Source organism: Equus quagga, chromosome 17 (assembly GCF_021613505.1).
Source record: "Equus quagga isolate Etosha38 chromosome 17, UCLA_HA_Equagga_1.0, whole genome shotgun sequence".
NCBI lineage: Eukaryota > Metazoa > Chordata > Mammalia > Perissodactyla > Equidae > Equus > Equus quagga.
The window spans coordinates 5,251,873-5,268,499 of NC_060283.1; the positions used below are offsets into that span (position 1 = coordinate 5,251,873).

General features: G+C 62.7%; 2 protein-coding genes across 3 annotated transcripts; both read right to left on the reverse strand.

Annotated features, from left to right (window-relative positions):
* Positions 1-38: 38 nt before the first annotated feature.
* On the reverse strand, positions 39-5,685 carry RPS6KB2 (ribosomal protein S6 kinase B2). Its single transcript, XM_046643692.1, has 15 exons — positions 5,492-5,685; positions 5,102-5,142; positions 4,895-5,015; positions 4,541-4,609; positions 3,876-4,023; positions 2,774-2,831; positions 2,569-2,669; positions 2,394-2,484; positions 2,219-2,309; positions 1,989-2,096; positions 1,344-1,406; positions 1,144-1,221; positions 948-1,055; positions 733-845; positions 39-465 (listed from the first exon to the last, which is right to left on the reverse strand). Exons 1-15 carry the CDS (start codon positions 5,567-5,569, stop codon positions 282-284), a joined length of 1,452 nt encoding a protein of 483 aa, XP_046499648.1. The 5' UTR covers positions 5,570-5,685; the 3' UTR covers positions 39-281.
* A 1,109-nt stretch (positions 5,686-6,794) lies between these two features.
* Positions 6,795-15,851, reverse strand: CARNS1 (carnosine synthase 1). Of its 2 annotated transcripts, XM_046643691.1 has the most exons (10): positions 15,796-15,851; positions 15,313-15,339; positions 13,714-13,987; positions 12,910-12,999; positions 12,174-12,661; positions 11,764-11,938; positions 11,587-11,672; positions 10,688-10,919; positions 10,311-10,591; positions 6,795-9,061 (listed from the first exon to the last, which is right to left on the reverse strand). In XM_046643691.1, the coding sequence occupies exons 2-10, from the start codon at positions 15,313-15,315 to the stop codon at positions 7,835-7,837; spliced, it is 2,856 nt and encodes a 951-aa protein (XP_046499647.1). In that variant the 5' UTR covers positions 15,316-15,339; positions 15,796-15,851; the 3' UTR covers positions 6,795-7,834. The 2 variants fall into 2 exon arrangements, with proteins under 2 accessions (XP_046499647.1, XP_046499646.1); XM_046643690.1 differs by lacking the exon at positions 15,796-15,851 and having other exon boundaries at positions 14,848-15,711.
* Between the last annotated feature and the right edge of the window lie 776 nt (positions 15,852-16,627).

Genomic DNA, 16,627 nt, shown 5'->3' on the forward strand with positions numbered 1-16,627 from the left:
CCCACCTCCAGAAGTCCCAAAAAGAGGCAGGTCAGTGCCATGATTCAGTACTTTAATTCCCCAAGGGCAACGCTCAGCTGCGGGAGGCCTTCCACCGGCAGCCGTAGCCCGCAACCCTTCACGTTCATGATTCAGGGGCACAGCCACCCCCACCAGAGACAATCACACTCACTCCTGCCCCCTAGACACACCCCAGGCCTCTGGAACCGGCCCAGGGTCCTGCTGCCCTCACGGCCTGCAGGGAGGGGCTGCAACAGCTGCCCTCATCCCCACCCGTCCGCCTAGCGCCCAGGGCGCCCACGGCCCCTCTTGGACTTCTTGGTCCCTGAGGGGGGGCGGATGGGGAGGGGGGCAGTGCTCGAGGGTGGCGGTGGTGGCGGCAGGAGAGGAGGTAGCAGGGGCTCCATGGGCTCTGGTGGGCCGGGGCTGGGCCGGAATCCCTCAAAAGGCGAGAACTTCAGAGGGCTGCAGGGGAAACCAAGCGGAGTCAGTGCCTCCTGGCCCCAGGGCAGGGGACCGACTTCCCCACCTGCCTGGGTGCCCGGGCTGTGAGGTCAAGTGCCCATCCAGGCAGCCCCTGCCACGAGAGGTCCTCATGGTTGATGGGGAAACGGAGGTTAACACTGGTTAAGAGACTCGGCTGAGGCAGCCCTGGGGTTGACAGCAGAACCGAAGCTAGGACCACCGGAGCCCCCTGCCCCCAGCTCCACGCTCCCCTCTGCCCTGGGGTACCTGATGGGGGTCCGGGGGCTGCTGTTGAGGCGTCTGGGGGAGCGTAGCTTAGGCTGGAAGGAGAAGCCCTCCTTGATGCTGTCCAGGACGGAGGGCGCCACATACGTGAAGCCCTGGGGGGCAGAGGCAGGGCTGGGCGATGCTCCGTGTCCGGGTCTCTTTAGCCACCATCCCCACCCATGTCCCCATAACCCTCAGGGCCCCCAGGACCTCACCAGGAAGGCCTGATTGGCGCTCTCACTGAGGGCCGTGTCGTCGGGACTGTCCACTGGCGTCTGCCGCGTGAAGTGGGTGTCAAACTGGCTCACGTCCTCCTCTGACTGCTGTGGGCAGACCCGCGAGGGGAGGGGTCAGGGGGCGTCAAGACGGGAGTCCTCCACTCGCCACAGGGCCAACGGGATCTCCACTCACCAGACAGGGCCTGAAAGGGGGGTCCACGCGGCGGGCCAGGAGGTCGTCCCAATTGATGTGCCGGAAGAACGGGTGCCTCTGTGGGTAGGGTGCCCCCCAACATGCCAACATTTCACCCTCCTTGGCTCCCTTGGTAGCTCCCTCTGCCCTAAGGCCCTGCCCCCTGCACCCCTGCCCCCTCATGGTGGTCGCAGGCCCACCTGCACATCGGCAGCGTCCCCTGGGCCACCCCCGATCCGCTGGCTGGGGTTCCGCTTCAGAAACTGCAGGACAAGGGCAGAGGGGGAGAGTCTGGGGAGAGGTCCTGCTCATGTGCGCCCTGTTCCCAGGGGCTGGCTGGGTGTGGAGAGGTGAGATGGGGTGTCGGGGAGGAGGCCTCTGGAGCGTAGTCTCCACCTACTGACGCCCTCAGGACTTCCAAGGTTTGGTCCAGTGGCCCCTTCTCCAGGAAGCCTTCACAAAGGTGCCCGGCCGCCAGTATCGCCCCGGGGAGCACCTTAGTAGGGATCCGACTGCAAATCTGGATGGGGCACCTACCCCCCATGTTTACCCCCGTTGATTGCCTCTTTGATGGGAGAGCAGCGAGCTCATCCTGAACATTTTGCTGATCAGGACTTGGAAGAGGGACCTGTCCAGGGTCAGCAGCTGGTCTGCATCAGAACTAAGGCCCAAGCTCAGCATCTTGGACCCCAAAGCCAGTGCTCCTGCATCCCAAAGGCCCAGCGCACAGGCAGGGATGGCTCTGGATCCCCACGGCCTAGGGAGACTCAGGAACCCGTGCAGGGCCTGGGAGAAGCGATGGGGGGGGGGGGCCAGACCAGGGGCAGGAGGGAGAGGGAGCCCACCTTTTTGACAAGGTCCCGGGCATCCGGGGTGAGGTAGGGGGGCAGTGCCAGCTTCCCTTTGATGATCTTGTCCATGGTTTTCTTTCGGTTCTCCGCGGTGAAGGGTGGCTAGAGAAGGCAGAGGATGAGAGGACCCTTGTGGGCCTCCCACTGGGTGGGCCTTGCCCCTGCCCCGGGAGGGGGCCCTCCTCCCACCCTCACTCCCATCCTCCCAAGGAAGCTGGACTTGCCGATCCAGTGAGCATGTCGTACATCAGGGCCCCCAGGCTCCACCAGTCCACCGCCCGGTTGTGACCACTGCGCACCAGAATCTCAGGGGCCCTGGGGGCCAGGCGGAACTGTCAGTCAAGCCAGGCCCTTCCTGGCTGTCCTCCTGACCCCTGGGCCCAGCCAGCTGCCACTTACATGTACTCAATGGTGCCACAGAAGGTGTGGGTGACGGCGCCCTCATGAATCGACTCCTTGCAGAGTCCGAAGTCCGTCAATTTGATGTGGCCTGAGGAAGAATGTTGGAGGGGGTTGGAAGGATGCCACGGGGCTCCCCATCCCTCCCCACAGATTCTGACTGACACATGCGCACCCTGGCTGTTAAGCATGATGTTCTCCGGCTTGAGGTCCCGGTAGATGATGCCTTGGGAGTGGAGATGGCCCAGGGCCAGCGTGATCTCTGCCAGGTAGAAACTGCAAGGACAGGACAGAGTGACAGCAAGGACAGGGGTGGAGCCAGGCCTTTGGGGGAGGGATCCCGGGAGCCCCTCAGGAGAGAGGCAGGAAGGAACACCTACCAGGCCGTGTCTTCCAGGAAGATGCCCTCTCGTTCCAGATGTGTGAAGAGCTCACCGCCTGCGACACAAACACGTCAGCAGCTGTGTGCCGGGCCCAAGCTCCTTTGTTCTCTGAGTCTTGGTTTCTTCTCGGGGAGAGTGGGGCTCGTCATTCCCGCCCTACCTGCCTCACAGAGCTGCCGTGGGGATTCAATTCAATCAGCAAACATCTACCGACGCCTACTCGGTGCCCGGCCCTGTGCTAGGCGAAGCTGGGGACACAGAGATGAAGAGACCCAGCCATCGCCCTCGGGACGCTCAGTCTACTGGGGAGACAGACATGCACGTGGCTGCTCTAACACACCAGATGGAGGCAGCAGCTCCGAGAGCTTAAGCCAAGACATCTCACAGAGGAGAGAGAGGGGGACAAAATTAATCCCGAGGTGAGGGGAGAACAAGCCTTAAAGGGGGTGCTGAGATGGAGTGCAGGGAATGAAGCTCAGGGGCTTGTCAGGTACAGACAGGGCAGCTGGGAGAAGCAGCCCGGACTGCTTCATGACGAACAGGGGAACCAGGCCAAGGAGGCCAGGCTTTCTCTGGGCAGTTACAGGGAGCCATGGAATTCTGAGTGTTGGGGATAATCCGTACTCTGAGGCGATGACCCTGGGAGTTAGTGGAGGAGATACTAGGAAGAGGGTGAGCTGGAGGCCTCCCCAACAGTGTGCCCCCCGCCCCCACCTGCCCCAAGAGGAGAGGATTGAGGACACTGCAGAGAATGAACCAACTGGACTTGGGACCTGACTGGATGCAGGCACACGGGAGAGAGGAACAGGACATGAAGGAGTAGTGGCAATGGACAAAACAACCCTCTGGACTTGTATACAAACTCCCAATGCTCCCATCCACCCCCAACACAGGTGAGGGACACAATAGGTGCTGGACAGATGTTTGCTGAATGAATGAATGAATGAATGAAGGGACGAACAGATGGATGGATGGACGGGTGTGGGGGCCCCCTGGCCATTCTACACACCCCGTCTCCCCGGGCTTCCCCCAGACTTCCAGGGCTCCCTGTGCTGGTTCCCGGGCCCTGCCCACACCCCTGCTGGGCCTGCACTCATACCACTGAGGCACTCAAGGATGAGGTAGAGTTTGCCACCAGTCTGGAAGGCATAGGCCAATTCCACAATGAAGGGGTGCTTCACTGACTCTAGAATGTTCCGCTCAGCCCGCGTGTGTGCCGTGTCCTTGGCGTTGCGCACAATTTTGGCCTGGAGAGACAGGGATCGGTCAGAAGTTGAGCACCCAGGGCGCCTTCAGTCCCTCCAGCCATTACTCTTCTGCCAGCCCCTGTCCCTCCATATTTCTCCATAACTCTGCTGCCTGCAAGCAGCAATCATCCTGCTTTATCCTCCAGCACAGTGTTCCTCAACCTCGGCACTAACGGCATTTCAGGTAGATAATTCTCTGTTGTAGGGGACTGCCCTGTGCACCGGAGGATATTTAGCAGCATCCCTGGCCTCGACCCACTGGATGCCAGCACCACCCCTCTCTAGTCGTGACTCAAAAACGTATGCAGACATTGCCAAATGTCCCCTGAGAGGCAAAACTGCCCATGGTTGAGAATTACTGCAAAACAATATAATCACAATTGACGATAAACCAGTGAATGCAAAGACGGGGACCGTCTCCTCCGTCAGGTTCCCTGCCGTCTTCCCAAAGCCTGGCGAAGGGCATTGAGAATGGCAGCCACTCAGTAAGGATTTGTTGGTTGAATGAATGACTCACCTTCCTCAGGACTTTCATGGCATATATTTTGCCCGAGTTGGTGCCCTGCACCTTTCGCACCTGGAACACCTGTGGGGCAGGGGAGACAGGATCAACTTCCCTCTCCACCTTCTATCGTCAAAAAGCCCCACCCTGCAGCTCTGGCATTGGGACCAGGAGGCCTAGGCCCACCCAAGGGCGGGGCAGTAAGGATTTCAGGTCTGACTCTGAGAGGATTTGCCCCTCCCTCCTTTATGTGTCTAGTCTGATGTCTATCAGAGGCTCTACGGACTTACAATCTAATTTGTTCTGAGAACCCTTTGCTGCAGCAAGACTGAGGCTGCAGGCCAGTGAGGAAGGAGAGAGAGCCAGTACCTTGCCATAGCCCCCCTTGCCCAGCACACGCAGCAGCTCAAAGCAGTGGGGCCCAATGCGCTCAGGGCCCAGGTTCACACTGGTCTCAGTCAGCTCCACCTCCTCATAGTGTCCTACAGGCCTATGGACACAAGAAGTTATTGGGGGCAAGGCCCGGGTCCCCTTCCCCAGCCCATCCCCTCCTCTCCCAACACGACCCTCACTCACTCCAGGCCAGCCGCCCTCAACTCGGCAAGGGGACACACGTCCTGTGAGAAACCGAGGGGTAAGAGCCAAGAGAGGTGCCAGGATCCCTCCCCCCTAAGCTAGACTGCTTGGTCCAGGAGAGGAGAGGGTCAGGCACCGGAGCTGTCAGGTGATGGACCGAGACTGGGGAGGAGAGGCGGAGGGCAGTAAAGGGAGAATCAGGGGAAGGGTTGGGATCCTGGAAGACAGGTCGGGGTAGGGTAGGGTCAGAGCTTAATAGGACCAGGATCTGGGAAAGATCGCGGTCTGCAGGAGCGGAGCCTACTCTGGGTGGGGGGAGGCGGGGGGATCCCATCGTTTGGGCGATGGGATCGGCTCCGGGATCGAGCCGCGCCCGGGTGGACCACTCACCGCGGGGCTGAACTCTGGCTCGCCCTCGCCCTCGCTGCCTTCCTCTGTCTCCAGGTCCAGGTCAAACACGGCCGCCATGGCGGCGCTGGCCCCGCGGGCCCCTCGGCCCGCACCGGGCCGCGCTCTGACTGACAGCCCGGAGCCGGACCCTGTACGTTGTCATTCCGCGACTGCGGCCCCGCGCGCCAGATGACGCAAAAGGCTTTCTCCCCCCCTCCCCCGCCGCCCGATCCCCGCCCCCCCACCACGCCCCACGAGCAGGTTGCTTAGCCTGCCGGGGAGAAAAGATGGCGTCCGCCGCAGGGCCTCGCGGGAATTGTAGTTTCAGAGTGTGGGGATGCCAAAGCCTGCGGAACCCTCTTCCCGGGACCCTGTCTTCCCAGGACAGCTCCCCAGGGGCGGCACCGGACAGAGTTTGGCCTGGAAGGCGCCTACCTTGGCTCTGGGGATAGTTTGAATTTGGATGGGGCAGAGAAGCGCATGCAGGTGTGAGCGTAAATGTAATTCCTAGTGGAGCCTTGCGCTGCCAGGCTGGCTGGGTGACGAGAGGCAGCTTGCGTCTCCTTTCTGTTCGCCGCTGAAAGAGAGGCGGCTGCATCAGGGTCTCCCTAAGGTGCCTCCAGCCTCGAGGACCCTGCAGGTCAGAGCGTTTACTGGATGACAGGGTAAACTGGATGTTGCCAGGCTCCCGCCACAAAGGGTTTGGATCTCATTGATCCATCCGTAAATATGGGCTTGTGCTGCGTTTTCTCCGTTGCCGGTTTAAGCACATTTAGTAATTCGGCTACCTGGTACAGAACAGGCACTTAATAAAACTCCATTGAAAGAATGAATGAAGGAACACCCCAAACCTGACTGTGACTTTAGATTTGGGCATGGGTTCTTGTTGGATGGGGCTCTGTGGGGGTGAATTTGGGCCAGACCGGGCCTTGGATGAGTCCTGATTGCCAGAGGCTGTCTGGAGGTGATTCCAGTTGGACAGTGGAGGCTAGATATGAACTCAGATGGACAGAACTCAGGGGGTCTCCAGGCTGGGGAGGGGAGGGTTATCTGGTTGGACGTGGCCCTCTGGTTGTAATTCCACCCTCAGGAGACCCTCAGTTTGGGGTGATGGTGTGAGTGCCCTTGGCAGGCACCCATTAAAGGTCAGCCCAAAGATCTGGCCATTGTGGCGGTTTATCCTTAGCTCCAGATGCTACAGGGGTCCCCTAGCCACCTCTCCCTCCTCCCTTCCTCACACTCCACCTAGCTGAGCCTGAGAGATGTTGTCTAAGTCACAAGAATCTGTGCCAGACTCCAGACATTTCACTAGTCCATAAGCCTTTATTGTATGAGGGATGCTTGTGGAGCTGTCCACAGCTCCTGTGCTGTGAAGCGGCGGGAGTTCTTCAAGCAGCCTCCCTGAATCGGGAAGGGAGAGTACACTCTCCTCTGCCAATGCTAGTTAGGTGTGCCAGAGCCCAAAACACTGAAGCTTGGAGAAGATGCAAGATGCAGGGGAAGGGGGTGTTCACATGTCTCCGGGCCACATATGAAGGAAGGAGGGCAGGGAGGTGAGCGGGTCCTAGAAGCTGAGTGGGCATGTAAGACTCAATAAAAGCAGAAAGCTGGCCCTTGCAGCTTGTCCCTCGACCCTCCACCCACAGTGGTAAGACCTCGAGGCAATGGTGTTTCCGCTTTGAGCCTGTTTCCTCCTCTGTAGAAGGGGCCATAGTGTCTACCTGGAGGGGAGATGACTACGCCTGACCCCAGGTCACCGGCTTCCACTGCTCAGGCCAAATGAGGCAGGTAGGCACTGCCAAAAGGTGTCAGCAGGCTCAAGAACTAGACTGGAATTTGTTAAATGGGGGGGTGAGAGTAAGAGGACAGGGGCTTAGTCTCAGGTTTTCTTGGGATTTGTCTAAAGCCAGGAGCCAGCCAGTTCTCTCCTCTTCTAGATGGCAGGAAGAGAGAGCGCTGGAGGGGTGGGGAGGTTGGGGTGGGTTTGGGCCCACTCCACCTCCCTGGGTGCGCATGTGTGTGTATGGGCAGCTGTTGTTGCTCCTTCATGGCTAGAGTCCTGGCATGGCTAGACCACCCTGGCAGCTGTGGGCTGGACTGGGGCCTTTGGGAGGGCAAGAGGGCCCAGCAGCCCCCCCCCCAGATACTTTCTTCTGTGGCCCTCAAGCCCAGGGGTCCTTGGTGTCAAAATGGCCCTGCCACTCTGGAACAGCCCTGAGGCCTTGGAGTGGGCCCGGCCAGGGTTGGGGCAGGGCTATGGGAAGAGAGGCAGGGAGAGCACCCGGGAGCAGAGGGCAGCACAGTGCCCCACCAGCACTTCGGCCCTGCCCCCTGGCCCCAGCGCTATTTGAAGTGGGACAGGAAGTGGGCAACAGGATACTGAGGCCCGTCGATGCCCAGGCCCTGGCAGAGGCCCAGCAGGCGGAGGCGGGCCTCAGCGGGGCTGGGCCCAGCACAGGCCACGCTGCAGTAGGGCTCCTCGTACTCGCCGGGCACCAGGGCCTCCTCCAGCTGATTGAAGCGCAGCAGGCCCCGGTCATGAAGACCCTGCAGGGTCTCTCGGCTGGCAGTGGAACTCAGCGCCTGCAGGTGCTGGGACACCAGACACATGACACCCACCAGGTGGCCATGGGCACGTGGGTGGGTGGGCAAGGCGGGCCGCAGGCCACAGGCCACCATAGCAGCCGCCAGGAACAGGTCCACACCATAGAGCTCCAGGATCCAGTCTCGCAGGTAGAAGCCGCCCATGCGCGGGTTGATCTCAATGAGCCTTGGCCCAGCCCTGGTCAGCTTGAGCTCCACGTTGAAGACCCCATCCAGCAGCCCGCAGCCCAGGCAACAGCGGAAGGCTGCTTGCACCAGCTGTGCCTCCTGCTCCGGTGCCAGCCCGGTGGGCATGCAGGCTGCCGTCTCAGTGAAGCCAGGCAGCCGCGTGGGGCCATTGTCGGAGACAAAGGCAGCCAGCAGTCGCCCACCAAACAACACCAGGTCCACATCGTGCTCAGTGCCCTCAACGAACTCCATCAGCAGCATGGCATTGCCCCAGCCCAGCCCAATGCCAGGGTGGTCGGCCTCGCCCTGCAGGTCGCGAGCGATCCGGGAAAAGTGCTCGTGGCACTGCGGTGCATCCTCCACCAAGCGCACGCCCACCGCGCCTGCCCCAAACTCCAGCTTCATGACACCCGGCAGGGGAACCTGGCGGACGGCCCGCTCCACGTCGGCCTCACTCTCCAGCGGGCAGCAAGGCACAGCATGGAGGGAGGGTGCAGGCCAGGGTGGGCCGTGGCGACGCAACAGGTGCAGCTGGGTGCGGCTCTTCTGCTTGGCCAAGCGCATGGCAGCCGGGGGGTTGCAGGGCAGACCCAACTCCTGGCAGAGCAAGGCTGTGAGCACCAGGCAATCATCCCAGTAGGAGAAGCAGCCATCTAGCTGCAGGCCACGTGCCCGCACCAGCTCCGCCAGCAACCGTGCATTCTCCTCATCCCTCCGGTGCTCTGTCACGTCAAAGTGGATGAAGGTCTGCACCAGCTGGGATGCAAAGTGGTTAGGGTCCGACTCTACCAGGTGCAGCTGCAGAAACCACAGGAGGGCAACACACCTAGATCAGCCCGCGCTGGGCACTAGAGAGATAGATGAGGCCTAGAACGTGGTCCTGGCCCTCAAGGGAGACAGGTTCAGCAACACTAAGTGCTCGTAAAATATTTGTTGGTGGTCGAATAAATGGAAGGTGGAGAGGTGGGACACCGAACCCAGCCTGGAGGGGAGGGAAGGCATCCCAGCTTAAGCTGGGAGCTGAATAAGAGTCAGCTAGAGGAAAGGTGGCTGCAAGAGAGAAAGGGCGGGGGGTGGGGGGGTGGGAAACACCAGGCTTGGGGCTCTCGACAGGTGGCCTGGTGTCTTCGGGCATCACAGTCTTGGTCATCATTCACACGATATGTTCCAACACTGGGAGGTGCCCACAGAGGATTCTGGTGGGGCCTCACGCCCCCCAAGCCCACTGCCCGCTGGGGGAGCACAGACACAAAGCAGCTGGTACCCAGGGCAGAGGCCACCCCTGAAAAGGGAGGAGGGGGTGGCTGTCAGCACTCTAGCACTTGGCAGCAAGAGGAGCAGAGAGCCAGTCCAGGTGGAGGACGTAATGCACAAGGCAGGGAGCGAAGAAGCTTAGGAACGGCTGGAGGAGGTACCCAAAGCGGGTGCTGTACTGTGGGAGAGGGGAGAGGAGGTCACCGTGGTAGACAGGGGCCAGGAAGAGCCTAGACCTTTGGCCTCCATCTTCCTATCTGTTCAGAGGGAATAAGGTCTAACCTGCCTGCACAGCTCCAGATTCTGTAACGTGAGCCTACTGTTGTGAACCTGATTCGAGATCTGTAAGCTGCACCAGACCACCCTCCTTCTGTCCTCAGGAACTCAACCTCGAAGGGCCTGTTCTCTGCAGGCTAGAGCCAGGCGCCTTAGCTGGCATTCAAGGCCCCGGTTCTGGCACTAGCGCTGAATGCCGCCCCCGCCCCTCCAGCCCAACTACCCTGGGCTTCTCTCTTCCTGGAGGGCTGTGTGCTCTCCCCGAGGGGCCTCTTAAACCTGGCGGGGACAGAATTCGGCTAGGGGCCAAAAGTTGAGTCGCCGAACCTGGGCCGCGAGGCGGGCCCGCCTCTACACCTGGGCTCCACGCCCCAGCCGGACAGCCCCGCGCAGACCCCGCCCCTAGAGGTGCTGGCCCCGCCCCAAAGCCCACAGCACCCCTGCGCCCGGGGCTCCGCCCCCGCCCCGCCCCAGCCCCGCCTCCACCACTCCGCCCGCGCTCTCACGCCCCGCCCACCTTGAGCCCGTAGTCGCGCGCCGCCTCCCACACGAACTTCTTGCTGACGCCGCCCGCGCCGATCAGCAGCAGCTGCCTGCCCTCCATGAGGCAGCGCGCCGAGCGCCGCAGCATCGTCTCCACGAGCGGCGCGGACGCCGCCGCCTCGGCCGCCGGCCCCCGGCGCGGCGCGGCCCACAGCCCCTCGAGGGCGCCGCACGCCTCCAGACACAGGCAGCCGTTCAGCTCCAGGGCCACGGGGGTCAGCGCGCCCCCGGCCACCGTCAGCGCGAAGTCCACGCCTGGGCCGGGCGGGGGGCGCGGGGTCAGCGCGGGCCGCCCTCGGGCCTCGCCTCCCCCGCCGGCCCCGGCCCCCAGCCCGGGCCGCACGCACTCACCGAGGAAGTCAGTGCGGGCCCGGCGCCCGCCGCGCTGCTCGGCGCTCAGGCCGGTCTCCAGGGCCAGCACGGCGGCCAGCGCGGCCTCGGCCGCCGCCTTGACGCGCCGCCGCACGACCGCCACCTGCGCCGCCTCGCCCAGGCCGCACTGGGCCAGCGCCACCTCCAGCGTCAGCGGCAAGGAGCTCTGGTGCCGCAGAGGCCGGTCCCCACGACCCACGCCGCACACCACCTGGGCAAGGGGAGTCTCAGGGGGCTGGCCCAGGAGGAGTTCCCCGAGGACTACCGGCCTCCCTCGTGCCAAGATCCAGGCCAGACCCCTCACTGGACATTCGAGAAGCCCCGTCTTCCAATGTGACTTACGCTGCACGAAGCACCTTCCCCTGCCACTGTCCATCTGATGCCTAGACCCCAGCTAGGGTCTCTGCTTCGGGAGGGAGGGCTCCAAGCATGCTTGCTCCTAGCTGCTGCAGCCCAGGAGGGCTGTGCCTCCCTGGTGTGCCCAGCCCTAGAGCTCCCTGAGGGCAGGGGCGAGTCTCCCTCTCAGCTTGGCCCAGAGTTGTGTACCCAGGAGGGTCCCCAAGCCTCCCTGAGCTCCCCAGTTTGGAGGCTGGGGCTCCAGGCACTGGAGGTTTATCAGGGACCCTGAGTCAGCCTCTTCTATGGGCAAGAGCACCTGGGAAGAGGATTCAACCTTGGGCCCCAGTACCCAGCATGGGGTTCCAGGCAAGGCTCCTGATGCGGGAGGGGTGCAGGAAGGGTTGAAGTGGAGGGAAAAAGTGTCAGACCCAGGAGTCCTCCCAGAGACAACCAAGATCTCGCCCCAAAATTTTGTCCTTTCTCTGCCCAGGGGCCCTCATCAGCCCAGAGGGGCTGGGCTGGGTTGTGGCAACAGTCACCTTGCTCAGCAGGGGCCTGTCGCCCTGTGTCCGACACACCACAGCACAGATACGCACAGCCAGCTCAGGGCCGGGTGGGGGACTGCCTGGGGGAAGATGGTGAGGCCTGAGCCCAGCACAGAGCAGCCAGGAGGCCGAGCCGAGCTCCCATCACTGGCTGGCCCAGGTGGCTCTCACCTGGGAAGGGTAGCCGGGCAGGTGGGCACACAGCCTCCACCAGCACACTCTCCTCCTCCTCCAGTTTCTCCAGTAACGCCAGCACCGTGTCTACCACTGTACCCAGCTCTGCTCGTGGGTACAGACGCAACGCCTGCCGCCCCCGCCAGCGCCAGCCGCTGAGCTTCACAGCCACCTGCAACAGGGAGGGGAAGGGGGCCTCCTCACCACCCCATGTACCTGCGGGGTGGGGTGCTCATACCATAGGAGCCAATGAGTAAACTGAGGCAAGAAGGCAGGGGATTGCCACAGAGGGATGGGGCAGCCACAGGGCTCAAAGTTGGGGACAACTTCCCAGCAGAACTTGGTACACATCCATGGGTCCCATCCCGCTGGCATCTGCACAGCCCTCTGGGGCAGGAGCCTGTTACCTGCAGAGCATCACCCAGGGCCTCGGAGAGGAGAAAGGCCCCCACTTCCTCCTTCACCAGCGTCTCCTGGCCCTCTTTGCCACTCAGCTCCACCAGCCGTAGTCCCTGGCTGGCATCCCCTCCCCGCAGCAGTACCGGTGGCTTGTAGGTAAAAGCCAGTGTAGCTGGCACGACCACACCACCCTGCTGGGCCAGCAATCGCCTCGTCAGCAGCCGGTCCTCCAGCAGCCGGGCCAGCTCAGCAGAGGCTCCTGTGGGGCAGGTCAGGTCGCGAGCAAGCTCTGCTGCCTCTCGACCCCAGCAGGACCCCAGCCCCAGGCCCGCCAAGAAGTAGGTGGCACGGCGCGGGGGAACAAAGTCGTCCAGGAATGTCAGGCCCCCCGGGTGGAAGCTCACGGCCTTGGAGACCAGCAGGGCCGCCTCACCCGGCTGCCCGGGTGCTGGCACCTTCGTCAGCCAAGCAGGGGACAGGCAAAGGAGCATGTTTCCTGTGGGCAGAGGGAGGAGCGTTGCTGGCCAGGGAAGGCTTAATGCCCCTATGCCCTCCAACTCCAGCCTGGGCCCCTGGGTAGCAGGGGGCAGCTGCTCCCAGAACCCACCCCCACTCAGAGCATGGCAGCTGGTCCGCTGGAATGCAGGCAGTTGCCAGAGTTGCCGGGTATTTTGGGATGTGGCCGGGCCAGGGCAGGGTTGCCCTTTCTGTAGGAGGGGGTGGGGAACTTGGGCACACACTCACCCGGGCTCTGGACCCCACCCTCCAGCAGCACGGACAGGAAGGTGCTGGGGGATCCGAGAATGCACAAGGTCACCTCGGCCCCGGGGCAGCCTGGGGGGAAGAGAACATTACCAAGCTCACCAGGGGGTCCTCTGGCTGTCTTTCTGTCCACCTTTCCCCACCCCCACAGCCCTGCCCTCAGCCTTGGGCCCCCAGGTCATTCCCAGTATGTTCCCTAACGGGATGGAGAGGGCGCTGGGGAGGGAAGAGGAAACTGCCTGCCCATCCCCGCCCTGTGAGGCTGGCTCCCTTCTCTCTACAGCTGGTCCGGAAGGCACTGGAGGCGGGGTGACCGGAGACCTGGGTTCTAGCCTGAGCTCTGCCGCTTTCTGCCCTGTGCAGTGGGCGGAGGAGTCTGTGGGCCTCAGTTTCCCCCTCTGTACAGTGGGGCCAAGTCTATGATTTTCAGGTATTCTAGCTATGAAACCTCTGTGCACATGAAATCTTTTGTGGCCCCCTGATATAAAGACAGGTTAGCAGGGGCGGAGTCTTCGGTCTCAACTGCCAGCTGCCTCTAAGCAGCTCCCAAGACACTTCTAGAGAAGCTTTGGCGCCACAGAACATGGATTGCAAATCCCTGGGCTGGATCTCCCGGGGGTAGGAGGAAAGCCTCGGTTTCCACTGGTGCCAGGTGCCCTCGGAAATGGTGCCTGCCCGCGGGAGGCTGACTGGCCTTGCCTCCCTGGCTTCAGGTGAACCTTGACAGGAGTGGGAAGCACCCTCCTCCCCCCCAGGAAGGCCACCCTCCGTGGAGCCCTCGGGCACCTGTGCGGGGCACCTGGCTGCGGTCCTGGGTCTCCGGAAGGCCAGCTTGCTGCAGACAGCTCTGCAGGAGGCTATAGTAGTACACAGTCCCGGCCTGGGCCTCCGCCCCCTCGGGGGAGCCCTTGCAGTCCAGGCCCACGTCGTGGCGCCAGGAGCCAGGGAAGCAGCCTGGGGGCGGCAGGCCAGAGCCCCCTCCCCAAGGGCACTCCTCTTCCTCCAGGTCCTTGGAGCCCAGGGGGCAGTCCCACTCGGGACTCAGTGGATCCAGGTGGATCTGAGGGGGCAGAAGTGGTGGGTCTCGGGCAGGGTGGGCAAGGAGCACATTAAGTCACCCACGGGTGTAAGCCCCCCATTCGCCTAACTTTGGGTTATGTTCGGGGCAGTACTGTCTCAGGAACCAGGAGAGGATGGGGTTGGGTTGGGGGATGAAGGCCCGTTACCAGGAACATGTAGGTGGGAGTGCTTTGTAAACTGGGTGTGCAGTGCCCTGGGGGGTGGGGGCAGAAGGCAACGAGCTGCTGGCTGGACCACTGCCCCCCCATCCCACGCCCGGGTCTGCCTGAGCTTGGTTCACAGGGGCAGAGGTGTTTGTGAGTTTTGTTCATCGAGGCAGCCTGGGCACCTGAAACAGTGCCTGCCCCCTTTAGCTGGTCAATAAATGGCTGTGGACTGAAGAATAAATGAACCAAGCACTCCTTCTCGGGCCGCTCACTTCTCTCTGGCCTCGGTAACCCATCTAACCTCATGGAGCTCTGCTGAGGTCTGAATGTGTAGGTGAATCTTTTCCATTGCCATCTCCAAGTAGGCCCTGAGGACCTACTGTGCACCCAGCCCTGTGCCAGGCATTGGTAGGCAAATGGTGGAGGCCACCTTCTTTTCACGTGTTCTGAGTCAGGGAAATGCTTTCTTGGGATGAAATCTTACACCCCTGCCCCTCTCAAACTGGCTTACTCCCGCATGGGGCTGCTCAGAGGCTCAGGGTGAAGACACATGGGGACACAGGTGGGCCTGTCCTCCAGGGGACAGGCTGGGCCACCTTGGGTAAGTCGTGAGGCTTCCTTGGGCCTTGTGGGTGCCTAGCACCTGTCCTCTCCCACCCTGGGATGCTGATGAGGCTAGGACCATGAGAATCACCTCCGTCATGGGGAGACAGTGTGCAGTGGCCAGGAGGGCAGAGTCTGGGCCTCGGACCTGGGCTGGAATCCTGGATCAGCGGTGCCAAACTCTGAGCCTGGGTGCCTTCTCTTAGGAGGTGAGTTCCCTGAGAGCCCAGACTGTGGGCTAACTGCCATGTCCCCAAACCCAGAATAGTGCCAGGCACACAGCAAGTGCTCAATAAGTGTTACAGAATGAATGAATGCCAAGGGGTCCAGCAGCGCCCACCTCCCAGGGCTGAGGGGGGAGAGGTGGAGTGTGTGGCACACAATAGCTGCCTGTCTAGAGTGGGGAGTCAGGGGCGTGTGTGCAGCTGGTCAGGGGTCTGAGCTTCTGCACAGGGTATCCCCCAGGGGTAGGCTTCTGGGTGCCAGAGGCTGCCCCTGGGCCCTCCCTCTGCCCAGGGGCTTGGGCCTTTGTGGGGAGAGACCAGAGGAGACTCACCATCTTACAGGTGGAGAGGCTGAGAGACTGATGACAGAGACAGAGGGACAGAGACAAAGCAGAGAGTCAGGGCCGCCAGGTCTCTACCCCACTGCCCAGCCCCTAAGACTCTTGAGGCCAAGAGGTGGCCGCCTTGGCGCCTCTGTCCTGTCCCTGCCAGGAGGTGTTCAAAGCTGCCCCACCCCCACCCCAAGGAGCCAGAGGAATTCCTGTCCGCTGGACCCCATGGCTCCTGCACCCCGAGCTCACACATCCCGGGTTGTACTGGGCAGCCCCGGGGTGCCGGCACTCGGCCTCGGCCGGCCGATCCAACGGAGGTGGGGTTGGGGGGGCGCGTCGGGTCCTCGCGCGCTTGGCAGGGGGCGGGTAGCGTCGCGGGTCCTGCTGGGGGGCGCGGGCGCTCAAGGTCCCCGTCCCCGCGGCCCCTGCCCCCGCAGCCCCCCTCCCTGGCTCTCCCCGGGGCGCGGGCAGGAGCCGGGGTACCTGGCGGGCGGCAGCTGCTCGGTGGGGCTCGCGGGCGGCGGACGGGCCAGGGCAGGGCGGCGGCGGTGGCACGGCTCGGGACTAAGGCGGTGCCACTTTATATAGAAGCCTCAGGGGCATGCCCAGTGCCTGGCGGGGGCGGCGCGGGGGGCGGGGGGCGGGGGACGGGGGGAGGGCAGGCTATTTGTGCCGGGGACCCGCCCCGCACCTCCCACCAAAACACTCAACCCATCCCAGGACCCGCGGTACAGCGGGTGGGTGACATCCGACCCGCAAGAGGCAGGGCGCTGGGCGGGCCAGGGAGAGCCAGCCAGAGGGACAGACAGGGATCTTCAGAGACACAGACTACGGGGAACAGAGGACTAGGTACCAATGGTCAGGGAGGGTGTAAGAAGGTCACAGACATAGGGCTGTTGTGGTAAAGAGAAGACAGAGATGGGGACGGGGACGGGGACGCAGAGATAGAGAAAGTCCCGTAATGGAAGAGAGAGAGAATGCGGAGAGAGGGGGAGAGGAGGGGAAGGGCGGGGACAGCTGGAGGGCGCACAGACTGGTACTAGGGCCCGCCCTTGGGGGTGGAGTGGCCAGGAGAGGGCTGGGGCACACAGCCAGCGGAGAGCCCTGCCCTTGGATGGAGTCCTGAGCTCTCAGGCACTCCCAGCCCCGCGGCTGCCTGTCCCAGCCACGAGCTCTCTGCCCCAGGGCAGGCTCTCCCAGACAGGCGCTCTCAGGCAGGGGTCCCTGTACATCCGCGGGTCCCTTCCTCACCTCTCCCGGCCCCTACTAGAGTAGTAACCACTCAGGAAGAGCCCCACAAGGGCAGTCCCAGTTC

Excerpts from the sequence above, each read along its gene's own strand:
- RPS6KB2 (XM_046643692.1), bottom strand. The coding sequence starts at position 5,569 with ATGGCGGCCGTGTTTGACCTGGACCTGGAGACAGAGGAAGGCAGCGAG. Across the intron at positions 5,143-5,491 it reads AGCCAGAGTTCAGCCCCGCG|GACGTGTGTCCCCTTGCCGA; the intron begins GTGAGTGGTCCA and ends GGTTTCTCACAG. Across the intron at positions 846-947 it reads GCGCCAATCAGGCCTTCCTG|GGCTTCACGTATGTGGCGCC; the intron begins GTGAGGTCCTGG and ends TCTGCCCCCCAG.
- CARNS1 (XM_046643690.1), bottom strand. Across the intron at positions 13,000-13,713 it reads CAGCCAGGTGCCCCGCACAG|GCTGCCCCGGGGCCGAGGTG; the intron begins GTGCCCGAGGGC and ends TCTTCCCCCCAG. Across the intron at positions 12,662-12,909 it reads GGGTGGGGTCCAGAGCCCGG|GAAACATGCTCCTTTGCCTG; the intron begins GTGAGTGTGTGC and ends CTCTGCCCACAG.